The 14,634-nt window shown below is 38.9% G+C and overlaps 1 protein-coding gene across 2 annotated transcripts in view; it reads left to right on the plus strand.

The window, feature by feature from the left end:
* The first annotated feature begins 2,176 nt into the window (after positions 1-2,176).
* The window catches only part of LOC145977996 (hydroxysteroid dehydrogenase-like protein 1), a 48,500-nt gene continuing 36,042 nt past the window's right edge, over positions 2,177-14,634 (plus strand). For both annotated transcript variants that reach the window (XM_083110361.1, XM_083110362.1), the window contains exon 1: positions 2,177-2,383. In XM_083110361.1, coding sequence (XP_082966487.1) covers positions 2,194-2,383 — 190 coding nt within the window. In that variant the 5' untranslated portion in view covers positions 2,177-2,193. The remainder of the gene's footprint in view (positions 2,384-14,634) is intronic.

The raw sequence follows: 14,634 nt of genomic DNA on the forward strand, positions 1-14,634 counted from the left end.
AACAATTCGGTTGCTGTTAAATGCTTGCCAGGCACACAGGTACGACTATGTCGTGCATAATGATCACTGGAAATATTTTTCTTACATGTAATGCAAATCTTCGTAGGACGCATATTTTGGGGGGGGTTATTTATATATGCAGATATGCTGATGTATGATTTTTTTAGATGTCGAGAGATGGGGAACCGGTAATAATTCAAGTTGTTGTTGAATACATAGAATGTTTTGCCCACATCCTCGTCGTACTGGGTCAAAATGCTATTCAAGTGTATAATTAACAGACCGTTAAGTTTAGATAGCATGGAAGGCAGGAGTTCGTTGAAGCTCGACGATGACGTGGGCTGGACGGGCACTTCCATAGCTTGCTTCCTGAAGCCAAACAGGTTCATAGGCATTGTTATTTTTATAGAAACATTTCTATTTTTATAGAAACATTGGCAGGTGAGAAATTCCATCGTTCAGCTATTGAAAAAAAACGGGAAGTATAACTTCCGTCGTCCCAAGCCCCCCTTACCTATTTGTTCATTCTGTCGTCGAATCCTATCCAACAAACCTAAAAAATCATCATCCTAACTCAATCAGGAGCCAAAAAAAAAAAAAATATCTGTATTTCCGAAACTTGAAGGGGTAGAATCGATTTTATTTGCCAGTCGAATAGTTCGAAGAAGCATTTTATGATAGTAGGGAATACCCATACCAAGTTTGAGCGCGCTACGATTAATATGGCCCACCCCCGAAATTTCGTCAGTGGGCCATATCTCGAGAACGGTTAGAGATAGGGGCAAAAAATAAATAAAAAATAGTAAAAGGTCGATTTATACCAAGTTTGGTGGTCCTAAGTCAAAGGGGGGTGGGCCAACTCCCAATTTTTTTTTCTAGAAACCCCCATCGTAAAAGGCTATGACAAGAGCCCAGTAGGTTGGCTTTATGCACTGGAACTACATAAGGCAAGCCTAAAGCAAGGTTGCCAGCTCCTTGCTTTAGGTTAAGTTAGACTAAGAAAAGTACACGAGCGCGCCACTTTCGCGTTTGCCTTAAGATATTTTCTGTTAAGGTTGCAAAAAAAGCGCCACTTTCTGTTGGTGAACCGTCTTTTTATCCCTACTTACTTCATTAGCAGGATTAAACATCTTGCATATTGAGTTGTAATATACTGAGAAATTTATCGTCGGGCTTCTATCTCTCCACTCTTTCACTTTTATATGGCGGCTGCTGATAAGGGGTGAGCCCTCTCCCCCCGGAATAAATTGAAGACTAAAATTGGTAAACGCTGTAAGTGCCACAATAATCCAAACACCGTTTACCACGTTAAACTGTGAAATGTGCTATGCTTTATAACGTGGTAAACGTGAAAAGTGGCTGGTAGCCCTCTAAGTAGTTCAAATGACGTTCTTACGGGCTGATGTGCGGAACGATGCGATTTCCCAACACTTTCGCTTTTGGCACTTACAACGTTTATCACTTTTAGTCCTCAATTCCTGGCTACGGACCTGGTGTCAGGGAAGTTTAAATTCTACTAATACAGTGATTTTCGGCGGGTCCGAACATGCTCTACACACGCCGCTGTTTCATACCTGTCGATACAATAAAACAGTGAGATGAAATGAGCCCCCCCCGACTGAACTTTCATCAAGGCTTTTGCCCCCTCCACCCTAATCAGAGCTTCTGGCACGCTTATGATCGCACCATGCCATGATGGCACGTAGGGGGTGAGGAGGTAGGGCCTCACACATTCTCGATCTAGCCCGTACTGTAGTGAAGAGATCAGCACCACGCTCCGGCCACCTTTACTCTCTTCCTTGGGTACCCATTGGGTAGAGGCTGGGCGAGTCTCAGAGTCGCTTTATGTAAGGACATTTTCGGAAAAAGTCCCCTTTAAAATTGTTAGTTTATTATTTAATTATTATTGTTGATTTTTTGTTGTTATTATTATCATTATTATTACGTGCGAGATACTTGGTTCGGACGTCCCCCGTCCCCCCCAAAATTACTCTAGATACGTGCGTGGTTAGAATTTATGTGTTCCTGAACCTTCAACAACCCTGATAGCCAGTAATTTGCTCTGCCAAAACAGATAATGGGTTTTCTGTTTCTGCAACATGTGCAGCCAAATCATCTTCTGAGAGTTAGTTGCGTAATGTAACGGACGGCAGTGGAACTCATTTGACGTCCGACTCCAGCCCAAGGTGGACCATGGAGGAGTTCTTGGATTCCGTTCCCTACGCGCGACGGCTGCTACCTCTGGTGGCGGTGGTCGGAGTTCTGTATCTCCTCAAGACGCTCCTGCTTGCTGCGTGGTTCGTTGCATGCGGAGTTAGGACGCACTTCCTGCACGCACTCTTGCCATACACAGATTTCAAGCAGAGATTTGGGAAATGGGCCGGTAAGTACACGGCTGACGTGATTGCCTTGTAATCAGTAGGATGTGGGTTCGATTCAGGCCCGTAGCCAGGCAGGGGCCAGGGGGGCTGAGCTCCCCCTGGAACTTTCGTCAGCCCCCTTGATATTAGGTAAAACTATTTTGTGTAATTTGTTTGCAGTGAAGTGTAAAAATGTAGACAGCAGATATTGTTCTGCACACAACTTTGGTGAAGGATAAATTCACGGAATATGAACAGCAGCTCTTACGTTCGTTCATCTTAATTATAATAATTCTAAATAGCGACAAGTATATACAGTAGAATATTCTCTTCTCTAGACTTTAGAAAGTTGCTTCATAGGGTAGCTTCTTTATCTGTATCTTCGCTGACCCTGTTGATAGTTGCGACCTCCCGTTTAGACAGAAACCTGTAACTTTGACATCATCATGCAAATTCCCTCGGTATCTCCGTCAAAGGTCAACATGGAACGAAGGGGAGTTATGTCGTTTCGTCCTGGGGGTGGAATGTTCGCTAGGCACAATGACTGAATGCTGTCCATTTTTCTTGTGTGATATAAATATCTGTATCATCAATAGTAGTATGGAGTGATTGAGTAGCAGTCAATTGACACTTCAAGCAATATTTAAGATATAAAAAAATGTAGCATTTGTATGATGTCTCTAAAATATATATAACTTAATGACCCCCTACTCCCCACCCCAAACCTCCCCTCCACACAATTTACCTTCATTTAATACTGTTAAACTTTTGAAAAATAGACTTTGTTTACAAAGCCCCCCCCCCACAAACCGGGAGCCCCCCCTGGAGATCAATTCTAGCTACGGCCCTGGTTCGATTTACTGAAAAACGGGGTCAGAAAGGGAAGCAAGTTTGTCTGGGCCCGGCTCCGTAGCCAGAATTTTATTTCAGGGAGGGCTCATCCTTTATCAGCACCCACCATCAAAATGCGTAAAAGGGGGTGTAAGCATTCTCAGTACATTACAACTTATGTTCGTCCCAAGATGTTTAATCCTGCTAATCAAGTAAAATTAATTACCACTATCACTATTTGTATTGGATATATGTAGGATTTCGGGAGGGGCTTCAGCCCCTCGAGCCCTCCCCCTGGCTACTACGTGCCTGTCTGGGCCAAGTGGTGTACCCCCTCGTAACGTGAACTCGATACTTCCCTTCCTTTAAGCCCGCATCACACGGAAATGGATTTCCAGTAGGTATGCCCTCGTTGGCGCTGGACTGGCTACCAATTTGCTAGTTTTCGCCTCACACGGTAGTTATAAGCGTACTTGTCGATAGACTTTTGTTTCCATACGAGGGAAGTTGTAATGGCGGCCGCGTGAGATGTAAACAATGTATCACTTCACATTTTTAAAAGCCGATAACTATTCAACCGAGAGGAATAACGTTTCGTATAAAACGTTATTAGGTACAAAACAATGGCGCTGCTTAAATACATACTTTACAACGTTTACTGTACACGTATGGAAGAATATTTTAGTCGTTTCAAATGTAAACAACGTGCACTCAGCATAGATGGTGAAACTCAACGCGCAAATCATGCTGTATACGTTATACATTGCTGGAGTAACACTCGGAAACCACAGACAAAAACGCTCCTTTGCACACTCACAGATTATCTTCATATGGCGAAACTTTGCTCTGATTGGCTGTACCACAGAATCCAGTCGAGGAAAGCAAGTAGCAATTAGAACATGTCCTATTCCTCCAAACCAGTCAAACAGTCAGCCAGACGGCCATGATTGCTACCTAGAAAGTTAGTTCAGCGCCAACTAGGGCATTCCTACTAGAAATCCAGTTCCGTGTGATAGGGGCTTTATATCATTCTTCAACATTTTTCTTGCGATTTGGATTCGCGAGGAGAAAGCAGACTTTGGAAATTTGAGTTTGGGACGGAACTTTGTGTAGTGGTAAGGATCAGGGTGGTATTTGTAGGGGGTGGGAGGAATTCCCCCTCCTTTTTCCCACTTCGCCATTCAATTGCAACACTTTTGTGTCAGACAACTGGAAGCTCCATTTGGCGAATACAGATGTGGCCTCAAGCGCAGCTCTTTTCTTGGAACTGTCCAACAAGTGGCCACCTCCCCTCTTCCCTTTTCTTTGTTCACGGAATTTGGCAGGAAGATGCCACCCCAATGAATGTGAAAGCTACAAATGAGTTATCACGCGACTCGAATTTGGACTAAAATGGATAAAAAACCTTTTCGAGCAAGGCCTCATCTCCAGGAAGCTATCAACTCTGTGCACGCCCCGGGTTGGGTTATGTGGGAGAGCAGCGTACGCTGAACCTCGCCCGCTCAATAAAGATATTATTATTATTATTATTATTATTATTATTATTATTATTATTATTACCTAGCGACCTGTTGAGTGAGATGAGTAAAGGCAAAAATGGATAAAAAACCTTTTCCTGCTCCCACAAAAATAGGCAATAATTAGGCTGGAAAGTTCAATGAACTAACAGATCTCCAACTACGCACTGGTAATGATCAGGCTGGAAAGTTCATACGAACTAACCGATTCGAATTTGTCACCACAGAACATCTGTATTTATATGAGTGGAACAATAGCGCCTAAAGATAGCCTCAGTGGCGTAGCAAGGCGTGGCCGACCGCCCGGGGCCTCGCGCATGAAGTGACCTCGCGTTCCATGGGGTTCACACGAAAAATGTAATAAATAGAAGAGAAAAATAGATAGAAAAAGGCTATTTTTTGCGGGCAATAACATTCTGCTTTTATCTGAATATAAATTCTAGTTTAACGTTATAATTTGAATGAATATGTGAAATCAGAGGCGTAACATACAGGCGGACGGGGCCCTATACCTAAGACGGGCCGAAAAAAGAAAAATTATTGTAAAATTTCTCATGCGAAACATTTACACAAAAAAATTTATGTGCGTCCTTCGATATTTTCTTCTTATGCAATTGTTTGTGACATTTACATGATACAAATTTTGATGAGGAAAAAAGAAAAACTCATTGAAAATAATGCAGGCTATATTTAGAGATTCGTAGATTGCATTTATGATTAAAAATAGTTTAGCATAGTAGGGATAGTTCAATTATGGCTTAGTGCCTGAAGAACATCTTTAAAAATGTATTATTACTACTATTTTGGTTAAAGAAAATTCCATTAGTGTGTTACAAGAATATACCTGTGCCAAGTGTAAATTTCTCTGTGGCATATTATTAAATATCATTTTCGTCAGTAATTTGTTATTACTATTAATATTTAAATGTGATAATTTGCTGACGTATCCCTGAAGATTTTGTACCGATTCAAATTGAGATTTCAAGTTTAAAGAACGGATGGGGCCTCGCATTCTAATCTCGCCCAGGGCCTCGCGATATGTTGCTACGCCACTGCTACATGGAATTATTTACGCTAGCGTGAATAAAAAATAATATTGTCATCATGTGTGTTTAGTTAAGTGTTAGACTAGAGTAATTTAGTCCTTTAATTTACATATTTACTTTTCTAGAATGAAGTGTGTGTAATTTGTTTAAGCAAGGGTAAAAGAAAGCTTCTTCAAGTACTCGATGTTAGCGAAAATATTATTATAAACTGGGTGCACATACCTACAAGTAATTTTGCTGCCACCCATGCCAGGCCCGTAGCCAGGCAGGGGGCGGGGGGGGCAGCCCCCATTACAAACTATTTTGCATTCTAATTTCTTTGAGGTGAAGAGTGAAAATATAGACAGCATATATTATTTTGTTCACAAGTTCGCGAGGATAAATTCACAGAACATGAACAGTAGTTATTGCATTTGTTTATCTTGTTTGTGAGCAGAAGTCTAAGGTGCGGCAAGTGTTTAGGATATTCTCTAGACTTTAGAAAGTTCTTTCATAGGGAGCCTTCTTTATCTGTAACTTCCCTGTCCCGGTTTCAGCCTCTCGTTTGACAAATATCTGTGACTTTAACTTCATCATCCACATTCCTTCCACAGCTGCATCAAATGCCAACAGATCCATAGTTTTGGGAACCAAGAGGAGTTTTATTGCTTCGGCCGGGGTACAGCATGTACTATGGTTGAAGTGAATATTGTACATTTCCACATGTATGATATAAATACCTGTATCATCGAAAATAGTATAGAGTGTGTATTCAGGGATGGTGTCAGTAACAGTCAATTAACATTTCAATAGATGTTTTAGAAGATGTAGAAGAAACTGTAGTATTTGAATGACATTTCTAAATTTTATGTTTTATAATAATATAATGACCCCCCACATACAATTTACCTTCATTAAATACGGTTAAACTTTTGAAAAATGGACCCATGAAGTGACTAATAAAGGTTGAGAACCATTGTTCTAGAAGAGCATTCACGTGAACCTTCGTGTGACTTGAATAGACTTACGTAGTCACGAAACTATTACGAATACCTAGACAACAGCGAAAGCAGACAGGAAGATAAGAAAGGAATAGAACAATTGCGTAGTAGTAGGGGGCAATGTTGGTTGATTTACTGGAGCCACCAGCGGTATGCCATTAAACATATCTCGTAAGAATTTAGGAATGTGGTAACGTAAAGACACTTTCAATGTCAAAAACAATTGAAGGCAGCAGAATTTGTCAGTGTTTGCCAGTGAAAACATTGAGGATGTGAAAGCTTTAAGTGCGAGTCTCAAAGTACGAGGAAATATCAAGGGGCAAGGTCATGGAAAGAGTCCAAAGAGTGTTTCCCATTCAAGATTTACTAAAGATATTCGAAAAAAAAAATAGTTTTGCAATAAAAGACAGTAAAAAGTTAAACTATATCCGTATCCTATGTATTCAGTTACTAGTAATAATAACACTAAAGAAACTCTGTTTCGTTAATGTTCTTTGTTCCTTCCATATTGTATGCATATAAACTCCTCACAAGAAATTTAGAATATCGTTACGTTAGAGAATAGGTGATATACACAGTCTTGGAATGCAACAACACATGGTATCTGTCTGGCGGACGTTCTCGTCTTTTCGCAGACATCTGCCACCGTGCCTATCACCTATTGCCTAATATAACAATATTCCAAACTTGTTGTGCCTAGCCCCTTGGAATGTGCCACCCTTCCTTGTATGTGTAACTCTTTTGTCTGCCCCTTTCCTCTTTCCTTGTAGCTTCGATCCTTTTCTCGGCTTCACGCCTCCTCGCTCGTGGTTACTTCCTTTCCTTCATTTCTCTTCTTATGTTTTCATTCACATTTTCTGTGTTTCTTCTTTATTCTTTCTACCTCGATTTCTCTTTTTTCTTTTTCTCTCCCATCTATGTTTCTTTCTCTCCGTCGTTACAATTTGTTGCTCTTTTTTCTGGACCTCTTTTCTCCAGCTTATCTCCTCTCTCTTTCTTTCTCTCGCTTTCCTACTTGTTCCTCTGTCACATCTTAAGTTTCCTCTGTGTTCTTGCCTCGCTTCTGTTTTCACTTGTTTACCCCTCTCTCTGTGTGTTGTTGTGCGTGTCACTTCCTTATACCTCTCTCACTTACAGTGAGTGCAAAAAGTGTTTGGACACCATTGATGGTACGTAAACAGGGGATCCGCTCAGGGTTGTGGGTGGAATGAAAACCACATTATTCTACCTCATATACAGGAAAATACAAAATATAAAAAAGAAACCATCTATAAACAATAATAACGAAAATATCACATATTTTGAACACAAAAAGTCTTTGGACACTTGCTATTTTTGTCCATATTTTCTGCAAAAAACACAACCATTTAATATTTTGTTGGATTTCCTTTGGCACGAATCACTGCCTGGAGCCTGTCTGATACAGATTTTACCAGATCTGCAGTAATGTGAGGTGAAATGGCGTTCCATTCTTCCTTCAATACTAATTTTAGGTCGGATTTGTTGGATATGTTTCCTTTTCTTATCTATCTCTCTAATATACTACACAAATTTTCTATGGGGTTACGTTCTGGGGATTGAGGGGGTGTGAAGTTGTTTTGGGGTGTTATATAACAGCCACAATTTTGTATTAAGGGAGGTATGATTCGGATCGTTGTCCTGTTGAAACAAGTAATCATTACCCAAGTTCATTTGAGCCGCACTAGCGCTCAAATTATTCTTCAATATATCAATTTACTGCCACGTTCCTCACGTGAGCATCTGCCAGCTTAGCACAGGGTAGAGACAATGAGATACCTCTGGGCACAGACCAAGGTTACTAACGCTAAGAATATATGAAAAGAAACAACAGATTTAACCCACTACGGAGGGTACAATTCGTACTATATTCTTGAATAATTATATACAAATATTAATATCTTTGTAAATCCTTTTATACAATATTATTCTTCTATTGTAACTAATCTTCTTTGAGCTTCTTCTTCTTGTAATCAATATGGCCTCTTCTTCTTATGGTATCTTCTTCTTATGACCTCTTAATTAATATGGCATCTTCTTCTTATAATGATTAATATGGCATCATCTTCTTATAATTAATTTGGCATCTTCTTCTTATAATGATTAAAGTGCCTTCTTCCTGCAATTAATAAGGCTTCTTCTTCTTATAATCGCTAAGGCTTCTTCTTCTTGTAATCAATAATATTTCTTCTTATAATTACTAATGCTGCTACTTCATATTGTTTATTTTCTCTTATTTGGGCTTCTTTGTCGATCTTATAGAATTAACGGAAATCGATCTCCCAGACAAACAAAGAGAAAGGGGTTAGTTAAAGATCGCCGCCTGGCCGGCGCTACCTTAACTTGGAGCTACAGTGTATGCGCTTCCAAATGTGCTTGGGTGCTGCCGTGAAATGGCGCTACACCTAAGGGAAAACAACCCAAAAGCCACACGAAACTCTCAGTTCGTGGGAACTGTAATGGACACAAAATCGAAATTACAACTCGACTTCATTACTTTTGTATATTAATCACTTATGCCATTACTGAATGATAATTCCCCTTTTCTCCTTATTTCTATCCTGTTATTATGTTAAATTTATTTATTTATTTCCTCATAATTAGTATTAATATATACAATCACTATTTCATCATATCTGCTCTTTCCATTGTCTCTATTTACAATCGTATAAGTTCTCCTGGGTGGTGCCATCTCTTGCCCACTTTCTAAACTGCTTTATGCATCACCTCATATACCCGTTGTTCCTTTTGCATGCTGCCATCTATGATCCTTTATTTCAAAGAACAACAATGCAGTTTGTGTACGTGACACAAAATTCCCCTCCTCTGGGCAAAATTTTTCCTTTTGAGAAGTTTCGTATGCAAGGAAAAATTTTCTTCAACATCCATTCTTACTATTCACTTCTCATGTGTACTTTTCAACATTTGTTTAACGTCTTCCGTACAATTATATCTTTTTACATTATCTAAGTTTTCTCTTCTTACTTCCTTTGTCACCATATCTTGTATAACTATAGTGTTCCTAAACGTTTCTAATACAATATACGGACCTTCGTATTTGAAAAACAGTTTTTTAATTGTACGGTCAATTGCCTTACTTATTGGGTGTGTTTTACAATAAACTATATCACCCCTCTTTACTTCTATCTTCTTTCCTTTCACTTCCTCTTTTGACGTCCTCTTCTTTCTTTTGTTATACAAATCATTGAAAAATTCTTTCCTTGTTTCCCTTTCCTTAACCTTCTTTGGCCATTCTAAATCTTCGAAAATCATCGGCTCTGCCTCATATCCCAAGAAAGTTTCTGTCGGGCTCATATTTGCCTCAGCTGATATAGAGTTATTTAATAATCGAACTATCCTGTTAATTACTGCACACCACCTTGTATGATGATCATGACAGTACATTCTGAGTAACCTCACAATCTCTCCATTGTAACGCTCAATTGGATTTGAACTCGGATGATATCTTGTTACATTAATCAATTTTATCCCTTTGAAATATAAATACTCCTTGAAATACTCTGAAGTAAATTGAGTCCCGTTGTCTGTCAACATTTTCTTTGGACTACCATAATGTTTGATAAATCCTTCATCCAACTTCTTGACTATCTCTTTGGTTGTGGCTTTCTTTAAAGGATAACACATGATAAACTTGCTACATATGTCCACACACGTCAATATATACAAAAATCCCTTAGACCTAGGTAATGGTCCTATTAGATCTATCGAAACCATGTCTAATGGCCATTTAGCGACAATATGTAATTCTTCTTTCTTAAATTTTATCTTTGAAGGTTTAGTTTGTACGCAAACTGTACAATTTCTTACATGGTTAACAACGTCACTCTTCATAGTCTTCCATACGTAAAATCTTCTCGCTAATCTCAACGTTTTGTCAACTCCAAAGTGGCCAGATCCTTCATGCACGACCTCAAGTACTCTTCTTATTAAGGTTCGTGGTACACTTATCCTTACTTGGTTCGGATTCTCATAGCTAACTTGGAAGACGATGCCATTTATGACTTTGTATCTGCTCTTTATCTTAGACATCCTTGTTTTCTTGTTTCCTTCATCTCCTTCCAACACCTTGATAATATCCCTTAATTCCTCATCTTCCTCTGTTCCAACTCGCCATTCCTCTTCTTTGATACCATTTACTTCTTCCTCAGTGATAGCGTTGATTTCTAGCCTAATGACTTCCTCTGGTTCCTGATTTCTCTTTAAAGGTGCTCTGCTTAGAGTATCTGCAACATGGTTTTCCTTTCCTTTTATATCTATGACATCAAAACTGTACTGTTGCAGTAATATTGCCCATCTTGTAAGCCTTGCATTCCACTGTCTTGCAGAATTTAACCAAACTAGACTCTTGTGATCACATACCACCTTGAATCTCCTGCCTTTCAGATATGCAGAGAACCTTTCTATTCCAAATATTATTGCCAAACACTCTAGCTCACTTATCGTATATGCTCTTTCAAAGTTCTTCAAGCTTCTGCTAGCATATTGTATCACATTATCCTCATTGGATTCGTTTTTCTGAAATAGGTATGCTCCCAATCCAATGTTTGATGCGTCGGTACCCAAAAAGAACATTTTCCCGAAATCAGGTTGCCTTATAGCTGGTGCTTGTATAAGGTCTTGCTTAAGTCTTTGGAAAGCCTCCTCTTCGTCTTCTTCCCATTTCCATTTTATATGTTTTCTGAGGAGTTCATATAATGGCTTGGCTTTGCTTGCGAAATTGTGTATAAATTTCGATCGCCAATTACATACTCCCAGGAATCTTTGGAGTTGTTTCCTTGTGTTTGGTCTTGGGAACTTGCTTATAGCGTCATTTTTGTCTGGGCACATCTTTATTTCACCTCCAGATACCACATGACCTAGGAAACGTATTTCCTTCCTTGCAAAAGAGCATTTTTCCAATTTGACAGTTAATCCTGCTTCTGCCAATTTACTTAATACCCAATCTATTTTTTCTATGTGTGTCTCCCAATCTTTTGTATGTATACACATATCATCCACATATATAGCAAGCCATTCTCTTGTTTCTATACTAAATATTCTGTTGAGAGCCGTCATAAAAGCTGATACTGACGAATTTAAACCATATGGAAGCCTTCTAAATTGAAATAACCTTGATCCATATCGAAACGCTGTATATTTTCTAGACTCTTCTTCTATTTCTACCTGAAAGTATCCCAAAGTCATATCAAACGATGTAAAGTATATGCTGCCTGAAAAAGTGTGTAGTAATTCATTTATTCTTTCTACTTGATTTCTGGGAAGTAGCACGTGTTTATTTAGCTCCCTTAAATCCAGTACGGGCCTCACACCTCCGTCCGGTTTGTCTACCACGTGCATTGGGCTTACATGTACGCTATTGGAGTTCTCTATTATCCCCCAACTTAACCATTTCTTCAATTCCTTTTCTACAGCTTCTCTCTTTGCAAAGGGTATAGGATATTGCTTTGACACTATTGGACTCGCTGTGTCTACCTCAATCCTATAGGTGTACACATCCGTCACTCCTGGGCGTTGGCTAAATATTCCCCTATGTCTCAACAAAATATATCTTAAATTTTCTTTTTCCTTTTCCGAGATCCAATGACACTCATCCACTTTGGCTTGTATTTCTTCTTTCGATGCCTTGTATTTATGATCCTCTATTTCGACCTCTTTTTCATATTCACATTTTACATTTTCATTTTTCATTATATCATCGTAGTCTTTCTTCTTATACACTGCATCATGTTTCTGATATACAAGACTTTGCTTCCTAATGCCTATTTCGCTCTCGGAACCTTTTATTTCATCCTCCATAGGGATATCTACTTTCATGTTCTCCATTGATTCTAAATTTAGCCGTTTTTCTTTTATGTGTATGTGCCCCTTGTAGTTTTCTAAGAAAGGTACTCCTAGGATTATATCACACCTCAAACCCTTTATCACCAGAAATTTTACTTCGAAATTTGCTCCTCTTATGCTCATCATTATGCGTACCGTGCCCTGAATTTTGTAGTCTTCATTTCCCGCAGCCATAACTAATCTGACTTTGTCTTTTTCAGAAGCGTCTAATTTTGCTTGTGGGTATTTCTCTTTAATTCTCTGCCAAAATTTATAGCTCATTACTTCGACTACACTCCCACAATCGATCAAGCATTTAACCTTAATTTCTATTATTTCTGCTTCCACATACAACGATCTTCCAGGTTTTAGATTTTCAAAACTCGGCTCTCCAATTAAAAATAACTTCAGAATTCCTTCTTCATTTATCGTATGTTCTCCCTTCATATATTCATCATTTTCCTTTGCTCTCACACCTGGGAGTTGCTGCGAGAGCTCTACAAGTTTAGCCTCTCGACCGATTCCACATTCCTCGATTCCTCATTTAACTGCTGCCATCCAGCATTTCCTACTTCGTTCTGCACCTGGCTTCTGACTAATTCCACTGCTTCTCTTCGCTCTTCATTTATCTCAGGATTTCCCCTCTCGTTCCTGTCGTTGTAATTGTTTCCTCTAGGTTGCCTTTCTTCTATCTCCATCCCTCTTTCTGAGTTTCTTCGATTCACATTTTGCCAATAATCATTTCTTCCTCTATATCCGCGGTTTCCTCTCCACGGTCCTGTATTCCTTCTATCATAATTTCTTTGCTCTTCCTGAACATTATTTCGCCTTCTGCCGTTTCCGTTATCTTCTAAGAATCCTCTTCCTCTGCCTCTATATGCATTTCTGACTTCTATGTTCCTAATCCCGAATTCTTGTTTCCGGAATTTCTGCTCTGGACGTTGTTCCTCTTCAGGATGATGCCTCTTAGGATAATATCTACCTTCCTTTTCCTTATCCCATGACCTTTGAGTCTTCTTCAGCATGTCATCTGTTCTGAGGTAGTCTATCAAGTCTTCCACCTTTCTTATTTTTACTACAGCCACCGCTCTTTGTGTCCATATTGGTAGCGTTTGTATCACTTGTCTAACCAACTCTTCCTCGTTCCATTTTTCATTTAAATTTCGGAAGCTCCTTAACGTTTCCCATGTGTGTGCTTCCAAACTCTCAACCTTGGACCAATCTATATATTTTCTTTTCAATGTCTCCAATTGCCTTTCCTTAATTTCCTCACTACAATAATATTCCAAAAATCTTTTACTAAACTCTTCGAATGTTCCAAACTTGTGCTGATTTAACTGATACCAGCCTGCCGCAGACCTTTCAAAACATCCTTCGATTAAGTCTAGTATCATATTTCTTGGTATCCTCAATAGCTTCACGTTAGTTGTTAGTTCCTTCAGGAATTTTCGTGGACACTTGTCAGATATATTTCCATTAAACTTGGGCAAGTGCTGTAATTCATTAGGTTTAGGGATCCTTGTCTTATATCTTTCCTCTTCCAAATTACTTCCGTTTACTTTGTCCAACCATCTTCCATTATCGCTCCCTTCTTCACTACTTTTCCATTTCCTTTTCTTCCTCTGATGATTCCTTTTATGCTTTATTTCCTCCTCTGTATTCGATGCGTCGCTACTACTTTCCTTTTTTATTATTTTCTTTTCGTACTCTCCTTTTCCATCATTTCCTTCTCTATTGAAACCTATTGGCTTATCTTGTATTCTCATATCCTCTATTTTAGAAATTATTTCTCTCCATTGTACTTTACTCTCTTTCTTTCCTTTGTCGATCTTACTTTCGAGGGTTTGTATTTTTTTATTACTCTCCTCTAATTCTTCCCTAACTTCTTGTCTTTCTCTAATTATCATTTCTTTGAATTTCAAAGTTTCTTTTACTATTGTTTCTTCTGTCACAATTTTCGTTTCTTCTACTCTGTTTTCTACTTCCTCTATTTTGGAGATGTTAATATCTATCTGCTTCTTATTTGCCAAAATTTTGTTTT

The sequence above is a fragment of the Lepisma saccharinum genome, chromosome 24, assembly GCF_977018435.1.
Source record: "Lepisma saccharinum chromosome 24, izLepSacc3.1, whole genome shotgun sequence".
NCBI classification, from domain to species: Eukaryota; Metazoa; Arthropoda; class Insecta; order Zygentoma; family Lepismatidae; genus Lepisma; species Lepisma saccharinum.